This window comes from Neofelis nebulosa, chromosome X, assembly GCF_028018385.1.
Source record: "Neofelis nebulosa isolate mNeoNeb1 chromosome X, mNeoNeb1.pri, whole genome shotgun sequence".
Lineage (NCBI taxonomy): Eukaryota > Metazoa > Chordata > Mammalia > Carnivora > Felidae > Neofelis > Neofelis nebulosa.
This window is the reverse complement of record NC_080800.1, coordinates 71,267,083-71,289,979: the sequence shown is the minus strand read 5'-3', so window position 1 is coordinate 71,289,979 and position 22,897 is coordinate 71,267,083. Positions and strand designations below refer to the sequence as shown.

Genomic DNA, 22,897 nt, shown 5'->3' with positions numbered 1-22,897 from the left:
AGACCTGTAGGGAGCAAAGAAATGAATCAGTAATCAAAAATCACAAAAAACAAAAGTCCAGGGACAGATAACTTCCAAGGGGAATTCTACCAAACATTTAGAGAAGAGTTAACATGTATTCTTCTCAAACTGTTCCAAAAAATAGAAATGGAAGGAAAACTTCCAAACTCCTTCTATGAGGCCAGCATTACCTTGATCCAAAACCAAAGACCTCACTTAAAAAGTCCAACATCCCTGCTGAACATGGATGCAAAAAATTATCAAAAAGATACTAGCAAATCGAATCCAACTGTACATTGAAAGAATTATTCACCAGTACATTGGAAGAATTATTCACCATGATCAAGTGAAATTTATTCCTGGGCTATAGTGCTGGTTCAATATGTGCAAATCAATCAATATGACAAACCACATTAATAAAAGAAAAGATAAGAACCATATGATCCTCTCAATAGATGCAGAAAAAGTATTTGACAAACTACAGCATCCATTCTTGGGTCTTTCATATATGGCCTTTATGATGTTCAGGCATGTTCTTTCTATCAGTTTGTTTTCCATATAGAACATCTGAAGATAGGTGAAAGCAGCTAGCAAACTTTTGATTTATATATGAAAGGGCTTCACCTATGGATTGACTATACCCAAGTGCATGCTTACATTAATAATAATCCACATATTAAATACAGTCTAATTGCAAATATTTAAAATGTGCCAAAGACTTTTATAAAAAAAAATTAGGCTCAGGTAAAGTGTAGTTAATTGGTTTCATGTGGAATATTTCCTCAGTTAGATTATAAACTTCATGAAGTCACAGATGTAGTTGAGATAACAGTAGACTAGGAGTTTCTATACTCTAGCCTAACCACTAATTACCTATGTTACATTTAGGAACGTAGTCTGCTTGAGTCTCATTTTCCTCATTTTTTAAAGCAGAAATAATAATTTTTTACTGTAGTAGCTCTTTCTAAATAAGAAGACTGTGATGTTAGGGGAGCAGTTAAGATGATGCATAAGTAGGAGGACCCTGGTCTTTCCTTGTCCCTCAAACACAGCTGTATTGAGGTAAGATTACTTGGAATATTCAGGAAATAGAGTTGCAGAGTGGCAGAAGGATCTTCAAAGTTACAAGGAGACAGCATGGCAGATGAAAGGTGCATGAATGTGAATTGGGGGAGAGAAAATGGTGGAGCCGCAAAAGGGAGGAACCCTTTATGTGGAGAGACAAAAAATAGAAAAAGAGAGGGGTTGAGAAAGTGTCTCATTGAGTTAGCACAGGAGGAAAACTTCTCTGGACCATGGAATGGGGAGCAAGAAGTACCGAGTATCTCAGTTCTTTTTTGCAAACAGCTTTTGGAGCTCAAACTCTGAGGTTTTGGAAGTTTGTGACTTTGTCAGGAGCAGAGCTGTTGCACATGCTCCTGGAGAAGGGAGCTGGCCCGGGACTGTATAGTGTCGTGAAGTCATCCCCAGGGTGCCCTGAGAGAGAACAGTCTCTTTCCTGAAGTACTTTTGGAATAAGGTTTATTGCCTCCCCGAGGACAAAAGACCCTGATGTTGCGATCTAAAGGCCTTTCATCAGCAGGATGGAGAGGCTCTACTCCCGAGGAGGGGAGGAGATGCACACTGTGTTGGGTCCTTTAAGACTTTGGATTTTGAATCCCAGCCTGCACCAATGAAAAAGTGCAAGAGAGTTTTGGTGAAGGGAGAGTTGATTTCTCTCACTATACTGTGAGGGCTGCCTGAATAGCAGAGGTGGAGATCTCTGGTCTGGTTATGAGAGATTGGGGTGGTGCCATTTTCCCCCTAACACCAACATGGTGGGACTTCAGAAAGGAACACATCAGCCCCCAGTGGGGCAAGACACATGTACACCAAACCCTGCCACCTCTGTGACTGGCACCTGATTATTTACTGGGGCAAGACTGACTCTGAGATGACACAGTCAGTCTCTCCTCAAGACCAGCACAACCACCACCCCTCAGGCACCAACAGACAACTGTGTATTTTCTTTTTTACCTCCTTCTCCTTTCTTTTTTTCTTTGGAAATTAGGCTCATGGTTTCTGATTTGTTTTCTCTCATTCCTTTTATCTTTTCTTTTTATTTTGGATCAGGCTTTTTTACTCTTTTCTTTACCCTTCTTTTCTCCTTTCTTTTGCTTTTTTTTCAATTTTTTTTTTTTTTGCTTTATTTCTCCTTGGAGCAAGCCTTATAGATTTTTAATTCACATTTTCTTGTTCCTTTTCCTTTTATCTTTTTAGTATAAGGCTACCCTCCCTTTTTGCCCCCAGGGTTACTTCAACAAGCAAATCAAAGCACACCTAGTTAAAGGTCCAAACCCTCCACCAGTGCAAGCAAGGAGAAACTCTGCAGAAGACTGACCAGTGGGAAAGAGTAGCCAAAACACAACAGCAGAGTGCACACAGCATACACCTGAAACACTTCCTGGAGTGCCAGGCCCTGTACAGTGTATGACTCTTTTTAAATATAGTAGTACTCTCAGGTGTAGGGAATATAACAAACTTGTAAATCACTCAAAAGACAGAAACTGAGCCAAAATGACAAGATGGAAGAATTCTCCCCAAAAGAAAGGTCAAGAAGAAATTAGTCATGGACTTGCTCAAAACAGATATAAACAATGTATCTGAACAGGAATTTAGAACAGTCATAAGACTACTATCTGGGCTTCAAAAAATCATAGAAAACACCAGAAAAACCCTTGCTGCAAATATCAAAGACCTAAGAACTAGTCAGGATGAATTTTAAAATGCTATAACTGAAATGCAAAATAAACTAGATACAGTGACAGCAAGCATGGAAGAAGCAGAGGAGGGAATAGGTGAAATAGAAGATAAAATTATGGAAAATAATTAATGTGAAAAAAGAAGGAAAAGAAATTACTAGATAATAAAGGGTGACTTAGAGAACTAAGTTATTCCGTGACTCAAAACAATATCCATAACACAGAAGGCACAAAAGAAGAAGAGCAAGAAAAAGGGACAGGTTTATTTGAATAAATTATAGTTGAGAACTTCCCTAATTTGGGGAAGGAAACAAGCATTCAATTCCCAGAGGCACAGATAACTCCCTTCAAAATCAACTAAAACAGGTTAACACCACAACATATCTTGGTGAAACTGGCAAAATACAAAGATAAAGAGAGAATTCTGAAAGCAGCTGGGGACAAAAGGTCCTTAACCTATAAAGGTAGACACACAAATTTAGAAGCAGACCTGTCCATTGAAACTTGGCAGGCCAGAAGGGAGTGGCTGGAAATATTAAATGTGCTGAATAGGAAAAAATATGTAGCCAAGATTCCTTTATCAAGCAAGGCTGTCACTCAGAATAGAAGGAGAAATAAAGACTTTCCCAGACAAACAACAAGGAAAGGAGTTCGTGACCACTAAGCCAGCCCTGTAAGAAATTTTAAAGAGAAAAAAAAAGGCCAAAGCAGAAAAGACTACAAAGGAGCAGAGAACATCACCAAAAACACTAACTCTACAGATAACACAATGGTGCTAAATTCATATCCTTCAATAATCACAGTAATGTAAATGGACTAAGTGCTCCAATCTAAAGACACAGGGTATCACAATGGATTTAAAAAAAAAAAAAAGATCCATTCATATGCTGCCTAGGAAAGACTCATTTTAGTCCTAAGAACCCTGCATATTGAAGATAAGGGGATGGGGATCCATGTATCATGCTAATGGAGGTCAAAAGAAAGCTGAAGTAGCTGTACTTATATCAGACAAACTAGATTTTAAACCAAAGACTGTAACAAGAAATGAAGAAGGGCATTATATCATAATTAATGGGTGTATCCATTAAGAAGATCTAACAATTATAAATATTTATGTCCCCAACTTGAAAGAACCCAAATATATAAATCAATTAATAACAAACATCAAGAAACTCATTGAGAATGATACTATAATAGTAGGAGACTTTAATACAACACTTACAACAATGGACAGATCATCTAAGCAGAAAACTAACAAGGAAGCAATGGATTTGAATGACACACTGGACCAGATGGACTTAACAGATATCTTAAGAACATTTCATCCTAAAGCAATAGAATACACATTCTTCTTGAGTGCACATGGAACATTCTCCAGAACAGATCACATATTGGGTCACAAATCAGCCCTCAACAAGTACAAAAAGATAGAGATAATAACATGCATATTTTCAGATTATAATGCTATGAAACTTGAAGTCAAGCACAAGAAAAAATTTGGAATGCATTTAAATACATGGAGGTTAAAGAACATCCTTCTAAAGAATTAATGGGTTAACCAGGAATTTAAAGAAGAAATAAAAAAAAATACATGGATGTAAATTAAAATGAAAACATGACAGCTTAAACCCTTTGGGACACAGCAAACACAGTCCTAAGAAAAAAGTACATTGCAATTCAGGACTATCTCATGAGGCAAGAAAGGTCTCAAATGCATAACCTAGCCTTATACCTGAAGGAGCTAGAAAAGGAGCAGCAAAGAAAGCCTAAAGTCAGCATAAGAAGGGAAATAAAAGGATTAAAGAAGAAATAAACAATATAGAAACAAAGAAAACAATGGTAGAACAGATCAATGAAACTTAAGGATAGTTTTTTAAAGAATAAGCAAAATTGATAACCCCCTAGTGAGACTTATGAAAAAGAAATGAAAGAGGACCATAGCAGATAAAATCTGGAATGAAAGAGAAGAGTCATAACCAACACAACAGAAATAGAATTATAAGAGAATACTATGAAAAATTATATGCTAGCAAACTATACAATCTGAAGGAAATGGACAAATTCCTAGACAATCACACACTACCAAAACTCAATCAAGAAGAAATAGAAAATTTGAACAGGCCCATAAACAACAAAGAAATTGAATCAGTTATCAAAAATGTCCCAGCAAATAAGAGTCTTGGGCCAAAGGCTTCCCAGGACAATTCTACCAGACATTTAAGGACAGTTAATACTTATTCTTCTGAAACTGTTCCAAAAATTGGAATGGAAAGAAACCTTCCAAACTCATTCTATGAAGCCAGCATTATTACATTGATTCCAAAACCAGACAAAGACACCATTAAAATGAGAATTACAGGCCAATATCCCTGATGAACTTGGATACAAAAATTCTCAATAGGATACTAACAAATCAAATTCAAAAATTATTCACCATGATCAATTGGGATTTATTCCTGGGCTTCAGGGCTGGTTCAGTATTCACAAATCAATCTATGTGATACATTACATTAATAAAATAAGGCATAAGAACCATACAATCCTTTCAATAGATGCAGAAAAAGCATTTGATGAGACACAGCATTCTTTCTTGATAAAAACCCTCATGAAAGTAGGGGTAGAAAGAACATGTGTTAACATAATAAAAGGCATATATGAAAGGCCCATAGTTAATATCATCCTCAATGGGGAAAAATGAGAGCTTCCCCCCTAAGGTCAGGAACACAACAGATATGTCCACTCTCACCACTGTTGTTCAACATAGTACTAGAAATCCTAGCCTCAGCAACCAGACAACAAAAAGAAATAAAAGGCATACAAAATGGCAAAGAAGTAGTCCAACTTATACTCTTCAAAGATGAATTGATACTCTACATGGAAAACCAAAAAAGACTCCATCAAAAAACTACTAGAATTGATACATGAATTCAGAATAATAACAATATATAAAATAAACACACAGAAATCTGTTGCATTTCTATACACCAATAGTGAAACAGTAGAAAGAGAAATGAAGGAATTGATCCCATTTACAATTGCATACAAAACCATAAGATACCTAGGAATTAACCTAACCAAATAGGTTAGGTCTGTATGCTGAAAACTACAGAAAGCTAATAAAAGGAATTGAGGAAGACAGAAAGAAATGGAAAAACATTCTGCACTCATGGATTGTAAGAACAAGTACTGTTAAGTCTATACTACCCCAAATAAGCTACACATTCAGTGCAATCCTTATCAAAATAACGCCATCATTATTCACAGAGCTAGAACAAACAATCCTAAAATTTGTATGGAACCACAAAAGACCCAAAATAGCCAAAGTAATGTTAAAAAAGGAAACCATAGCTGGAGGCAGCATAATTCTGGACTTTAAGCTGTATTACAAAGTTGTAATCTGTAATCATCAGGACAGTATAATACTGGCACAAAAACAGACACATAAATCAATGGAACAGAATACAGAACCCAGTAATGGACCCACAAATGTATGGCCAACTTCTTCAAAAGTCTTCAAGAAAGCAGGAAAGAGTATCCAATAGAAAAAAGAGAGTATCTTCAGCAAATGGTGCTGGGAAAACTGAACAGCAGCAACATGCAGAAGAGTGAAACTGAACCATTTTCTTACACCATACACAAAAATAAACTCAAAATGGATGAAATACCTTAATGTGAGACAAGAAACCATCAAAATCCTACAGGAGAAAACAGGCAGCAACCTCTTTGACCTTGGCCACAGCACCTTCTTACTAGACATGCGTCCAGAGGCAAGGGAAATAAAAACAAAATAAACTATTGGGACTTCGTCAAGATAAAAAGTTTCTGCACAGCTAAGGAAACAATGAACAAAACTGAAAGGCAACCAACAGAATGGGAGAAAATGTTTGTAAATGACATATCAGATAAAGAGTTAGCATCCAAAATCTATAAAGAACTTATCAAACTCAACACCAAAATAGTAATAATAATAATAATAATAATTCAATGAAGAAATGGAAAGAAGACATGAATAAACACTTTTCCCAAGAAGACATCCAGATAGCTAACAGACACATGAAAAGATGCTCAACATTACACATCATCAGGGAAATACAAATCAAAACCACACTGAGATACCACCTCACACCTGTCAGAATGGCTAAAATGTACAACTCAGAAAATAATAGATGTTAGCGAGGATGTGGAGAAAGGGGAACTGTTTTGCACTGTTGGTAGGAACGAATACTGGTGCAGCTACTCTGGAAAACAGTATGGAGGCCCTCAAAAACTAAAAATAGAACTACCCTACGACCCAGCAATTGCACTGCTAGGTATTTATCCAAAGGATACAAAAAATGCTGATTTGAAGGGACACATACACCCCGATGTTTATAGAAGCACTATCAATAATAGCCAAATTATGGAAAGACCCTAAATATACATCCACTGATAAATGGATAAAGAAATGTGTCATATATTTACAATGGAATACTACCAGTGATAAAAAAGAACAAAATCTACAATTTGTAACAATGTGGATAGAACGAGATTGTATTATGTAAGTGAAATAAGTCAGGCAGAGAAAGGCAAATATATGATTTCACTCATATGTGGAATTTAAGAAACACAACACATGAACATAGGGGAAGGGATGGAAAAATAAGATAAAAACAGAGTGGGAGGCAAACCATAAGAGACTCTCAAATATAGGGAACACACTGTTGTTGGAGGGGAGGTGTGTGGGGGGATGGGCGAAATGGGAGATGGATATTATGGAGGAAGTTTATTGGGATGATCACTGGGTGTTATATGTAAGTGATGAATCACTGTGTTTTACCCGAAACAAATACTACACTGTATGTTAGCTAACTTGAATCTAAATAAATTAAAAGTAAATAAATAAAAATTACAAAAAAGAATATGAGGTTAAACAAAAGTTGAGATATAAACAACATACTTAAAAACTCAGGCTCTGGAGGCAGATAAATCCAGTTTCAAAGTCCAGCACAACTCTTTTGAGCATTATAGCCTTATTTTTCTCACTATAAAATTGGGATAATTCATGTTCTTCTAAATTATTTTAATGTTCATTTATTTTTGAGAGAGAGAGAGCAGAGGAGGGGCAGAGAGAGAGGGAGACGCAGAATCCGAAGCAGGCACCAGGCTCTGAGCTGTCAGCACAGAGCCCAACACAAGGTTCAAACCCACAAACTGTGAAATCATGACCTGAGCTGAAGTCGGACGCTTAACTGACTGAGCCACCCAGGCACACTGGGATAGTATATATTCTTCTTAGCTGAAAGATGTCTTCATGTTTAACAGCACAGACTTTGGAGCATGGGTTAATATCTTGACTGCCATGTATTATGTTACCTTGGTTAATTATATAATTTCTTTGTGCCTCAGTTTCTTCATTGGTCAACTAGAAATGATAAACGTGACTATGTCCTAGATTGCTGTAACGGTTTAATGAATTCACACATGTAAAACTTGTGAATTAGTATTCATTAATTGGTTCTGGTGAATTGGTACTAACAGATTAGTATACATACAATGCTTAGAGTTTTTCCTAGCAGTGTCGTATAAAGCTTAGGTATTATCAGTAAAGGATGGGTTTAGATGTAATAATGCATGTGACTTGTGTAGCACAGTGCTTGACAATATTAGATGGTAGTTATTTTAATATTAATGGACTTTGGAAGGCTGAAAGGTGTTATATAAATTTAAGGTATACATTTATGTTTTTATTATATGCTGAGCATATAGTAAGCACATGATTGGCAAAATTTTACAAAGCACATCAATAACAGTGCAGTTGAGTTCTTTAGAAGTAGTTATGCTATTTCACTGGACATTTATTATATACTGTTTGAAAATATCAAAACTGAAGCTGAATGTGAAATGTTAATCTTTATACCCTCCATGCTGACTTATACAACTCTTAAAGAATCACTAATATTGCCTTGTTAGAGGAGAATGATATTTGGTTAGGAGATAATTCAACTTAGTGTTACAAAATTCAAATCCAGTAAAAACATTGTTTTAAGGGTTTTCCCCCTCTTCATGAAAGGTAGCATACTTCTTTCACCACCCTACCAATATGTTGCATTGTAAGAGGATCTCAGAAATTCATTTCTTACACTCCTTAATCTTTTCCAATAGAATTTCATTTCTAATTGAAACCAGATTATTTTTGTTAGGGAATATAAAGAATGAGATGAATATTTTCCTCTGACTGTTCAAATAAAATATTGCACAGTTAATCCAATTGAATTAATGGCTTGAGGATAAATGTACCTGTCTGACAATCAAGGAAACCCCTGGATAACACTTTGTGTTAGTAAATGCCCAAAAATATATAGTATATTTTTATTGGATTCAATAACCTGTTCTACTTAAAAGAATATGACATGTAAAAGTTAGTATTATATAGGATAAATTTCAAAGACTCCTGTATAAATAGCATATTAAAATAGGAAACCTTTATCATACATTAAATATATACTATTTCAAATGATCTATTTTTGAAGAGTCACTGGAGTTTATTGAAGCACAAAATTTCTTGTTATATTTTCGGAGGTAAAATCTCTTTTGAATGTTTAGGGGTCAAGTTCTTAGTTTTTTTTTTTTTTTCTCCTTTGAATTGTAGCTAAAGGACTCTGTGGAAAATGAATAATACGAAGAAAAACATTTTATGAAATGATAATAGTTCCTTTGTTTTAAGCATACCTTAATGCAATGGTTTAGGAAATGGAGAATTATAATGATGTAGTGTGAAGTAAAAGTAAATGTGACTAACAAGGTAAATGCCAAGTATTTATTGAGAATTATGCAGCTTTTATAATAATTTTGAGAGAAGCAAGTTAAGTTGGATGTCTGTATAGTTAGGCTTGGATACTTCTTTTCACACCAACTAATAATGGGGAAAAGTTTATGAGCAGTTTCTACTGACCCATTCCAGAACAATCAGAGCAAAATTTAGCAAGCTGTTTTCTAGGCAAAAATAACCATCTTTACTAATAATTCTCTAATTTTTCTTATTTTATGAAGTAGATAAAGAGAGATGATTTGTCTAATTTTATCGAAGATTTTAAGTAACCTCTACACCCAACATGGGACTTCAATTTACAACCCCAAGATCAAGAGTCACATGCTCTACTGACTGAGCGAGCCAGGTGCTCCTATTTGCCTAATTTTTAAAAGTGAATGGAAATCTAGAATGAAGATGCCTTTTCTCTGAGCTTCTGATAAAATGATCTCAGGCCCAAACCCGTTAAAGCTACTGACATTTTGTAATTGTCACCATGTTATTAATTATACTTTCAAAAGTCACACATATTTAGGCTTACCCTGAGGACGATTGTCCTTCTTGCGAGCACCAAGCCTTTGTGCTTCATTTTCTGAGTCAACGGGGTGTCTTTCATTGTGAAATACAATCTTGTGCTCTTGTTCACTGTCAGATGTTATGAGATACCTTTTCTTGTCTTCATCTGTTTGAAGTCTCTTATTTTCAAATATCAGACACTGTTCCTTCGCCATATCCATCATGAGTCTTTCACTTTCAAACTCATTTTTATGTCTTTTATTTTCAGAATCTGCTAGATATTTTCCAGAATTGGGGTCTATTTGATGTCTTTCAAAGCTATCCCAATGTTTTTGAGGGTCATCCCTACATTTTCCAGAGCTATGCTGAATTCTTTCAGACCCAAATTGATATCTTCCAGAGCTATCCCAACATCTACCACAGTCAAAGTCCAATTTTTGTCTTTCAGAGTCAGTCCAGCATCTTTTAGATTCAAACCTGAGGCCCATCCATAAACTTTCCAAGTCAGAGGCCCTCTGGCAATTTTCAGCCTTAATTGTGTGTTTCATTGAATCAGAGATCATCTCTGGGCTTTCAGAATCTAAGTCATTTGTATGTCTTTCAGACCAAGAATCCATCCAGCATCCCTCAGTATCAGTGCTGAACTGGAATGTTTTAGCATCCATGACACATTTCACAGCTGTTGAGGCTAGCCCATATCTTTCTGAGTCTGAGTCCATCTCACATGGTTCAGAATCAGATTCCATTATGTATCTCTTAGATCTTATCTTTTCCTGGTGTTTTTCTTCCCCCATCAGACATACTGACGATGCAGAAGCTAAGTCCATTTCATCTCTATCCATGTCTGAGTCCATCACATACCTCTCAGAAGCAGAGAGCATCCAGTGTTGTTTGGTCTCCATCAACATTTTTGGAGATTCCATCAGGCTTTTTACAGAATCTGAAGCTATTTGGCATTTTTCTGCCTTTAGCAGGTGTTTCACAGATGCAGAAGCCATAGGGCATTTTTCTGAGTCTGAATCCATCTCAGGTCTTTCACTGTCTGAGTTCAACCCATATTTTTCAGAGTCAGAGTCTGCCAAACATTTTTCTGAATCTGAGTCCATCCAGTGTTTCAAAGAGTCAGAGTCCATCTGGCATTGTTCAACTCCCACTAGCTGTTGCTCTGACTCCATCAGGTCTTTCATAGAACTTGAAGCCACCTGGTATTTTTCTGCTTCTTGCAGATGTTTCACAGAGTTTGAGTCCATGAGACATTTTTCTGAGTCTGAGTCCATTCCCCATATTATTGAATCAGAGTCTTTTGAGTGCTGTTCTAAGTCAGAGTCCAAACCAATGCCTCTATCAGAGTCAGAATCAATCACACATCTTTCAGAGCCAGATTCCAGCAAGAGGGTGTCACTTTCAATTATTTTTAGGTCTTGGAGACTTTTATAGTCCAAAGAACCCGCTGAAATCTCAGAAATTTTTGTATCAGAAGCTTCTGTTTCAGACTTGCTTCCTTCATCATGTGACATCACAATTGCTCCTTCATTACTTAAAGAAAGACAAACATGAACACCTTAAAAATATTCATCAAATGTTAAATGTTTTCTCTGTTGAAAACCTTTCTGTGTGAACAATACTATAGAGTACACATTTCTATCAGGTTGTAGAAAGTAAGAAACACCACCAACATTCTTGTGAACAAATTGGAATAGTATCAGTGTAAGCAGATTTTACACTTGTATTTACCCTTACATTAACTGTTTTCCATTACAGCTGAAAGTAATAGCCTGCCTAGGATACTCTCTTGAAATGTACTATTTTCTTGTTCCTTTCTAATCAATGAATCATTATTTTGGGACTCGAATATCATGTTAAGAATGTAGTGGAAAATAAAACAAACTTTCTATATTCTACACCAAGTTAAGGTTGTAGATCTGGTTTTTAGTGAGGCTTACCTTGAAGTGTTGAGCCTTTCTGGGCAAAAATATTCAAATTTGTCTGGTACTATTTCAATTGGAGGGGACACATCTTGAAGTGAGAATATAAGTTCACTTGATGAATTAGTTGTAGTTATTGGCTGTAAAAGCAAAATAAATCATAAACCAAGTTATAAATTCTCAGTTGCATTTACCGTGAAAAATAGCACACTTAGTAATTTTGACTGAGGGGAGTATATCACTTCATTAGCTTCACTTGTGCTTGAGGGAAAGTCATAGTGAGAACCTCTTCCAAAGTAAAACTTCAGAATTAATATTTAAGTATAAGGGCAGACAAGATAGATATGTTGTAATGTGTGTTCCTAGCCTCTACCTTTCCAAGAACTAATGACCATTCCCAATGCTGCATTGGTACTGTTACCCAGTCCCTTGGTTGTAGGTAGCTGGAATATTACCCAAACTGGAGTAGATTCTCTTTACTTGGGACTTAGAGTTAGAATTCAGAAGGTGTTTTTCTGCTGTGTTTGAAGTGTGGACAGGCAATCTCAGGCACTACGAGAAAACAGTCTGTCATATGCCTAGAGAAGTAGAAAAAAGTCAAGAAGCAGAGAATGTGAAGAATAAAACAGCAATACATAAAGGAAGTTGAAACCACATATCATATGACTCTAGACAGACAAAAACATTTTTACATGGGTTCCTGATTCCAGTTCCTCCTAAATATTTACTTTCTGTCCCTGAGTTCTCTATGGTAATGATGATCCTAGACTTAAGTTCTTATCACCCTCCTTTTGTTTTTTCTCGAGGTAGTATGAATGGGGTTCTGTTTCTTTCAACCAAAAGGAGCCTTCAGGGACATCATAGTTGCTGTTAATATTTTATTGTTAGCCTTCACATATGAAGGCTTCACACACATTTCATGAACAAAATGAATTTTATCTACACAAAAGATTTACTCCATTTTCAATAAAACCCGTGCAAAAAATAGACTTATAACATGACATTTAGGTATGATATAAGAAAAAAAACATTCCACGAGGTTTAATATATTCTATAATTGATTATAACAAAATATTTAGAATGTCCTGTCTCAGCAGACAACTGTGAGGCTCACATGAACTAGCGATTAAGAGAAAACACTCACTATGAAAACTGGTAAAGACATTACGTGTAAAGGAAATGTAATGTTGATTTATATGGCAAACAAACATGAACAATACTGAAATTTTCACACCCTAGGAGAGGTAGATAAGAAATAAATTTCATGTGCTTCTAAACATTCGTCTAAAACATGCCAGTACTCAGAATTTCTTTTACTCATAGTCTCAAATCATAGTAATAGCTTTTCTATTATGACTCCAATTCACTAGTTTTCATTAGTTTGAAAGTCAAGACAAAAAAATTAAAGGAAAAATATAAGCAAAATTTATTCAACTAAACATAATATATGCTTAATAAAATAATATTTGCCTTTATGAATTTGTAACTAATATCCTTTCATGTATTGGATTTATCAGGATACCTGGTCTCCTCAGGAACTATATAGATTATGTTTATATTCTTTCCAAAAGAACCAAAGGCAGCTACATATTCTACTACATTGATAAAAAAAATCTAACAGAAAACACAATAAATATGGAATTCACAGTGGTTATTTAGGATTGTCATACTTCCTGATGTTTGGGGACTTTCACTATAACAAACATTTATGTCTGCTTTTTGTAAAACTAAACCAAATATCTTCCTTAGTAAGAATACTTTCAAAGATGGTGTAGAGTATCAGAAGGTTTAAGTGTTCTTCCTAGTAATACCACTTTCCAGAGGTGACACTTTTGAAATAAATATTTTCTGCTAGCTGATTACACTTCAACTAACATCAAAAGAGGGGGAAAGATATTTATAAATTAATTAGAACTCTGTAAAAGCTAATCTATCTTTATCTCTAAGGCTATGCTTTCTTGAGAACTGTAATTCTGAACAGTACTGATTTCTAATTGAGAGAAAAAAATGCTATGAAAACTAAATTCAATTAGATTGTTAAATAAATGTCTCCAACTAATGAATCTGTAAAAAGCTCCCCCTCTTTCTAGAAAGTTGCTTCTTTCCTCTAAAGCATTAATGTACAGTTTTGGGGTGCCTAGGTGGCTCAGTCGGTTGAGCGTCTGATTTTGGCTCAGGTCATGATCTTGCGGCTCATGTGTTCAGGCCCCACATTGGGCTCTGTGCGGACAGCTCAGAGCCCGGACCCTGCTTCTGATTCTGTGTCTCCTTCTCTCTCTACCCCTCCCCCATTCACACTCTGTCTCTCTCTCAAAATAAACATTTAAAAAAAGAATTAATGTACACTTTTATACTTTACACTAAACTGATTTTTAGTTAAGTCAGTAAAACTCTGTCCAAAGGTTTATATCCACATTTTCCTTTATTTATATCTATTTTTACTGCATCTTATATAGAACAAAGTTGTAATTTTATCCCATAATCTTAACAGATTACTTTAGCCATTAAGAAGAATAAATTTATTAGACCGTTTCCTGATCTGATGACATCAGTGCCATGGCCACACACCTATAATATATAATTGCATTCTAGTTAGCACTGTTCTAAAAGAAATAGACTCACTGTTATCTAGGCCTTAGAGTCTAACAGCTGACTCCCAGGCAAACTCCTAGGTGCATGGGGAATGTGAAGATAACAAAAAGGTTTGGTTAATAAGCTACATGGAAAGGTTTTGCTCCATAATGTTTTTTTTTTTACTAAAAAGTATTTTTGTGTAACTAATGTTAATCTTAATGCAATTATATGATAAGGAAGTCATAGCATGTGATTTGAAAAATTTTGAGGATGCCAAGGCTTAAATAGGGAGTTTAAGGGGAGCAGGGATAGAGCACAGTAAGAATCCCCTTTACTTTCTAAAAGAAGTAAGATCCAGGGTCACCTGGGTAGCTCAGTCGATTGGGCATCTGACTTTGTCCCCAGTGATCTAGCAGTTCATGAGTTCAAGCCCCACACCTGGCTCACTGCTGTAAGTGCAAAGCCACTTCAGATCCTCTGTCTCCCTCTCTCTGACCCTCCCCTGCTTGCACTCTCTCAAAAATAAATAAAATATTCATTGAGTAGGGCACTTGTTGGGATGAGTACTGGGTGTTGTATGTAAGCCAATTTGACAATAAATTGCATTCGTAAATAAATAAATAGATAAATAAATAAATATAAAACTTTCTTAAAAATCTAAAAAAGAAATAAACGAAGTAAGGTCTGTACTTATGAAACTTAACTCTTAAATGGTCCTCCTTTTGGTAAACTATCCCCATCATTGTACATGGTACATTTCCCTAGAGGTTTACTTTGGGAAAGCATCACTTGTAAGAATTCCCATTTGCTATTCAATTTCAAGGAAAGAAACCAGAATATCCAAGTATTTTAATAAGCACCCAAAGTAGAGCCCAGTTTAAGAAAACATGAGCTAGATGAGGGGCTGGAAAACTATGCCCTATTGGCCAAATCCAGCCTATGATCTGTTTTTGTATGACCCAAGAGCAAAGGAAGACTTTTATATTTTAAAAATGTAAAAAAAAAAGTAAAGTGCAAAAAAGTCTTTTAGCCCAGCAAGGAGAATAATTCCTTCAACAGTTTAGGAAATAGTCTCTTGGCCTGCAAAGCTCCAACTATTTAAGATCTAGTGCTTTACAGAAAAAGTTTTCCATCCTGTGAACTAGATGATTTCCAATGACTTTTCTGACTAAGAGTCCATGAGCTTATGTTTTAAATTAAAAGCCTTATGTTTTAAATTAAAAGCCTTCTAAGTACTCTGAGATGGCTTTCCCATGTAGATAAATGATCAATTTGCTTAACTTTCTAAGAGTTCAGAGGCTTCTCTTTACCTCTCTTATGGGGTTAAAGTCATACAGCAGTTTGCCCCTAGAGAAATTTGTGACTAATGCACCTGAAAATGTAATCTGTGAGTTTCCTAAGAAGGATTCTCTGTGGATCCTCTCATTTGGACTAAAGAAAAAAATGATCCAATTAATTCACAAACACTACACATAGGCCTTTTTACATTAAAAATTATGTGGAATTATGGGGGCGCCTGGGTGGCTCAGTCAGTTAAGTTTCTGACTTCAGCTCAGGACAGGATCTCACGGTTCATGAGTCTGAATCCCACATTAGGCTCTCTGCTGTAAGTTCAGAGCCTGCTTTGGATCCTCTGTCCCCCTCTCTCTCTCTGCCCCTTCCCTGTTTGCACTCCCTGTTTCAAAAATAAGTAAACCTTAAAAAAAAGATTTTGTGGAATTATAGAGTACTGAACTACCCAAGATTTTGTTTTCCCTACACCTAAAAGGTGATTCTAAGAGTTGCCAAGAGAAGGGGTGAATCTTAATAATAGACTCTGTTTCCAGGAGAGTTCCTAAGAATGGGGATCTCACATATAATAGGATACGGCTACACAGAAAGTGGATAATGAATATTACTCCTCTACCTTACAAAATAAAAGCTTTCTATTTTAATTTTACAAGCCTCACAGTGGCTTCTCCTTATGAGTGGGATGATTAGATATAATATGAATTAATCACTTCAGTTGACAATGTTGTTATCACTCCCTACTAAAATCTCTTTTAGTCATATATATTTTGCCAAACTACTGTATAACATAGGAAAGATTAGTAATGCCTAAAGTTATCACAGATCTAAAAAATATAAGGAAGTATTTCTAATTACATGCCAAAGAACAGTAAACATTATTATGAGATCATTACATTCTCATGGTTTGATTTTTTTTCTTATTCCATATACATATATAATTGTTCCCTCATTTTTTCTAGTTACCTATTATCTTGGCAATATGCTTGAAATATAAGTTCTATATAATATGAATATGATTCTATTAAGCAAACATAACTATTTAAATTAACAATTACCAGGTTTCCATCAGCAATACATTTTTTCAACCTTTTATAATGAGTCATGCTGCATTCTTACAAAATATGTTGGAAAGGACACTCCAGAGAAAAATTAATTTGTAATAGGTGTCAAATAGTCTGTATCAAGATATTTATTTAATTATTGTACTGTATTTTAGCATTTGTTATTGCAAAATATAAGATTATAAATTTAAATAGATCTATTTTTTAAAAAAATTATGTATTTATTTTGACAGGTAGAGGGGCAGAGACAGAGGGAGACAGAGAATCCCAGGCAGGCTCTGCATTGCCAGTGTGGAGCCTGACGCAGGGCTCAAATTCACAAACCATGAAATCATGACCTGAGAAAAAATCAATTTGGATGTTTAACCAACTGAGCCACCCAGGCACCCATAGATCTATGTTTTATATAAAACATTTATTCTCTATAAAAAATAATGAGATACATCCTGATATAAATTTTTAAATGTGGGGAGTCTATTAAAAGTAATTTTGATAAAAAATTTCACATCACAATTTTCCCTTGGATTGTCTCCCAGCTCCTTCCCAGTACATTTATACTATTACAGGAATCAACCACAAGGATATGATTAACAGTATGGGCTATGGAATTAGACTTACCTGGGTTTGAGTTGGGGCTTTGCTATTAATTATTGTATGAGCTTGGGGGAAGTTACTTAACCTATCTATGCCTCTGTTTCTTTTTCTATAAAAGTGAAGATAAAAGGGTTCATGTGGCATCTGAACAGCAAAGGGAGCAATCGACACAGCTAAAAGACAATCTAATGAATGGGAGAAGATACTTGCAAATGAGATATCTGATAAATGGTTAGTATCTGAAATATATAAAAAATGTATACAACTCAATGCCAAAATATCCCAAAGAATCCAATTAAAAAATGGACAGAAAACATGAACAGACACTTCTCAAAAAAAAAAAAACATATAGATAGCTGAAGACACATGAAAACTGCTCACCATCATTCATCATCAGGGAAATGCAAAAACACAATCAGGTATCACCTCATACCTGTCAGAATGGCTAAAATAAAAAACACGAAACAAGTATTGGTGAGAGTGTAGAAAATAAGGATCCCTCTTGCACTGTTGGTGGGAATGCAAACTGGCACAGCCCCTGTGGAAGACAGTATGGAGGTTCCTCAAAAAATAAAAATAGAACTACCCTACAACCCAGCAATTGCACTACTAGGTATTTATCCAAAGGATACAAAAATTATGATTAAAAAGGGCACATTTGAAGGGATACATGCACCCCATGTTTGTTTATTGCAGAATTATTTACAATAACTAAACTGTGGAAGCAGCCCAAGTGTCTATAGATAGATGAATGGATAAAGAAGATACGATATATATGTATATATACATACACAATGCAATATTAATCAGCCATATAAAGAATGAAATCTTGCCATCTGCATTGACACGGATGGAGCTAGAGAGTATAATGCTAAGTGAAATTAGAGAAAGACAAATATCATATGATTTCACTCACATGTGGAATTTAAGAAACAAAACAAATGAATAAAGGAAAAAGGAGACAAACAAAAAAGCAGACCCTTACCTATGGAGAACTAACTGGTAGTTGCCAGAGGGGAGGTGGGTGGGGGAATGGGTGAAATAAGTGATGGGGATTAAAGAGTACATTTATCATAATGAGCACTGAGTAATGTATGGAATCACTGAATCACAATATTGTACACCTGAAAGTAGCATAACACTGTAAGTTAACTATATTGAAATTAAAATTTAAAAAAACTTGATAAAAAAAAGAGTTGATGTGAAGATTGTAGGAAATATAATTAGATTGTAGGAATATAATTGTTTAACACAATGTTTGGTAACTAATAAAGCACTTTATATGTACTTACTGTTATTATTATTTTTAATTTATCCAAATTATCTTTAAGTTAAAATGTAGCTAAGAAAATTCTGCTCTATTGTAATTTTACTGAGTATTTGCTAGTAGTTTATTGAGTTATATAATTAGTATATTATAGGGTAGAAAAGGTTCAAAACATTTAGTAACATAAAGCATTCAGTTTTTGTTTTTATATGACTACTTAGGCATATAATAGGCTATGTGACTAGTGATTTGCCTGCTGTTACTCATTATCACTTTTTCCCTTTCTAGTTAATTTCATTTATGTTTATTTTTTTGGTTGTTATAATAATAATAGAAATAATTGCCATCCATAAAATTAAAGAGATTACATTCTGGTTGAATCCTAGAACACTTTTATATGTTGATATAGTGAATAGATAGCAAAAAGCAGGTATGATATACCAATTTCTTTAAGGCTGAGATGACTAAAATGTTCAAGAAATAAATCTTCCTTTCCCACTAAAATCAAACAATTCCAAGTGAGAAGTAAGATGCACTAGTTAGAATTCATAGATGATGTCATGGGCATTGGTTTAATATGCTTGTGGCTGTTGTCCAATTGTATCACGCTATAGATGTGCATGCTTTCTGAAGCATAGTTATAGGGTATCATCTTTCTCAAAGGTACTCTTAAGAGCATAAGACTGATGCTTATGATAAGTAAGCTCTCACAATTTATGGTATGTTTGCTATTGCATGACAATGGTAGAATATATGAGTAGCTAAAGACAAAAGATGTCTCATATCCACATGTACAAAATCATAATTACCGAAGTTATGTATTACATTATGTTTATTCCATTGTTCAAAATTATGAGTTTGTTAACCTAAATATTTCATTATGAGTTTATTACAAGTTTCAATATATGCACTGATTGAATTTGACTCCCCAAAATAAAATGTAACATTTGTAAGCATCTAATTAATAATCTATTCAATTTGGTCATTAAGTGACTTCATTAAGGTAGAAGCACTTAAAAGAAATAGTTTTTCTAGTGAAGAAAAGCTAAACAGTAAAATTAGTGAATTTTCTAATTTTTCCTCCATGTTTTATGGAGGAAATATTTCAGATACAGTATTTCAGATATAATATTTCAGATACAGTACTTTGTGGATTCTATTATAAAATAAGTTTACAAAACTTTATTTTTATTTAAAATAAATTTTAATGTTTATTTATTTTTGAGAGGCAGAGCACGAGTGGGGGAGGGGCAGAGAGAGAAGGAGGGACAGAATCTGAAGCCGACTCCAGGCTCTGAGCTGTCAGCACAGAGCCTGGCACGGGGCTCGAACAAACGAACCATGAGACCATGACCTGAGAAGTCAGATGCTTAACTGACAGAGCCACCCAGGTACCCCTACAAAACTTAAAACTTAAATTTGTTCCATGAGTTTTTATAAAATCAGGACCACCTTTCTAACATAATAGTTTTAATATTTCTCTCTTTTCATTTTTTTTTTTTGTTGGTTCTTCTGTATTATTGGCTAGTAGCAAGAAAGGCTACACAGGAAAGATAACGATACTGAATGCAAGGCCAAGGAATTAGGACTCGGTATTATGTAAAAAATACAGATGCTAAGGAGCCATCAATCCTACTTCTAGCACATAGTACTTGAACTCTAAATATGAAAAGGATGGTGCTAGCTGATGCAAAGGAACACCAGGATAAATCAAGCATGGATCTTCCATCAAATTGCTGTCACACAGGGTTATGAAAAGGACTAATATATTGTTAGGAATAACAAATATAAAGAAGATACAGGTAAGTGTAACAGAGGAAACAAGGAAACATGGTATCTTGCTAGCTGTATCTTGTGTATACTTAATGGAAAAGGTGATGTTCAAGCTTGAATTTAAAGATGGGTAGAATCTGGATAAACTTAAATGAGGGAGAAAGAGCATAAGAGGCAGAAAGCATGAGGAAACACACTGAAGTGACAGAGCACAGAGCATATAGTGTCAAATTGGCACTATCAAAGTGTGAGTGGAAACCAATGTGGGAAATATGTTTGAAAAGGTAGAATTAACAACAGATTATGGAAGACCTTAAAAGCCATTCCAGGGGTGCCTGCGTGGCTCAGTTGGTTAAGTGTCCGACTTCAGCTGAGGTCACGATCTTGCTGTTTGTGAGTTTGAGCCCCATGTGGGGTTCTGTGCTGATGGCATGGAGCTTCATATTCTGTGTCTCCCTCTCTCTGCCCTCCCCACTCACACTCTGTCTCTCTCTCTCAAAAATAAATAAACATTAAAAAATTTTTAAAAAGTCGTTCCAAAGAATTTTTATTTTGTTCTGTTGACAATTAAGGAAATACTGAAGGTTAAGAAGCACCAACATGGTTAAGTTTATGGTTTGATGAGATTAACACAGCAGCAGAGTATAAAATATACTGATAAGGTAAGAAAAATGGGGAGAAAACCCTGGAAAATATTTAAAAGGGACTGCTGATTATAGTGATGTAAATAATTTGGCAATCTTTCTCTGCAAAATAAAAGTATAAAAATGGACAAAATCAAGGAAGATGGTGGCAGAGTAGGAGGACTCTATGCTTATCTCATCCCATGAACAAAACTAGATAAATATAAAATCATTATAAATAACTCAGAAATCAACCTGAAAACTGACAGAACAAACTCTAAAACTAAAGGGAGAGAAGAGGCCACATCAAAGAAGGTAAGACTTGCAAAGACATGGTTTAGGGGAGAAATGGATCATGGGTGTTGGGGAGAGGAGGGAGCAGTGTTTACAGAGAAGGGTGAGAGAGAGTAGAGCATATAGAGGTATGTACAAGGTGAATATTTCTTCAAAGTCATTATCTTGGAAAGCGAGAGGAACTGAATTTTGTGTTTTCAACCAGCAGGGCTTAAGGCCTGGAGTTTTAAAAGTCAGAAGGCATGGCTGGGATAGAGCTCAGAGGGCACTGCCCTGCTCATGGAAAGAAGGCAGGCAAACAATGCGGGGATAGAGTATTGGAACAACAATTTGAGGAATGCATAGAGCATACAGTGGGGAAGTTATTCACTCTTCTAAGAGACTGTCCCTGAGAAGCATTCACTTGAGATGCCTCTCTGGGGACAAAGGAGCTGGCCAGAGCCATTTGCGTCCCCCGCCACTCAGCATAAACACAGAACCACCTGTGAGAGGCAGTGCAACAACACTGGTTGCTTAATTTGCATACTCCAAGATCCACACCCCTATGCTCTGGTGGGACTGCCCTTCTCAGCCAGGTTTCCCTCAGTCCAAGCAAGGCAGACACCTCTGACAGAAGACTAGCACAAGCATCTGCCCACACATCTCTAAACCTGGAGTTTTAAAGGTCAGCAAGCATGGCAGGGATAGAGCCCAGAGAGTACTGCTCTGTTCCTGAAGAGAAGGCAAGCAAAAAACTCAGAGGCAGACAGCATGGAAGCAGCAATCTGAAAACACCTGGGGAACACAGAGGGGAGATTATTCCCTCTTCTCAGAGTGCTTCCCCAAGAAGCAGTATTTACAGAGACTCCTCTCCAAGGACAAAGAAACTGGCTGGTGCCATTTCCCTACCCTCAGCATAAACACAGAGCCAGCTGTGGTAAGCAGCACAGCCCCAACACTGGCTGTCTTAACATGCTTACACTAAGCCCCAACCCCTTGCGCTCTGGCTGCACTACACAACTCAGTCAAGCTTACCTCACTTCCAGTGTGGTGGACTCTTCTTCCAGAAGACCAGCAAAAATCCCTGCCCATAAGAGGTCTCCAAGCAGTGAATTCTTCAGGGACTCAGTTCCAATGGAATTAGTATCAGGTATGATTTCATAAGCAGACCCAGAATACACTTAGTTAAAAATTGCCACATTCTGGACAAGGACCAAACACTGCCTACAGCAGGCAAAGAGAGACTCTGCATACAACTGGCCTGAAGGATAGAACAGCCAAAACACAAAGCAGAGTGCCTTCAGCACACATCAGAGACACTCCATGAAGCACAAGGTCCTGGACACTAAATTCTTTTCTTCATAACAAATTACTTTCGGGAGTGGGAAACATAACTGCCTTTCTAATACAAAGAAGGCAGAGACTTAGACAAAATGCCAAGATGGAGGATTTATCCCAAATGAAAGAACAAGA

The 22,897-nt window shown here is 35.9% G+C and overlaps 1 protein-coding gene across 3 annotated transcripts in view; it reads right to left on the bottom strand.

Moving 5' to 3' along the window:
• The window catches only part of LOC131502273 (uncharacterized), a 439,682-nt gene that overhangs the window by 76,106 nt on the left and 340,679 nt on the right, over window positions 1-22,897 (bottom strand). For all 3 annotated transcript variants that reach the window (XM_058712956.1, XM_058712957.1, XM_058712958.1), the window contains 2 exons: window positions 11,988-12,109; window positions 10,070-11,580 (listed from right to left, as the gene is read on the bottom strand). In XM_058712956.1, the coding sequence (XP_058568939.1) occupies window positions 10,070-11,580; window positions 11,988-12,109 (1,633 nt within the window). The remainder of the gene's footprint in view (window positions 1-10,069; window positions 11,581-11,987; window positions 12,110-22,897) is intronic.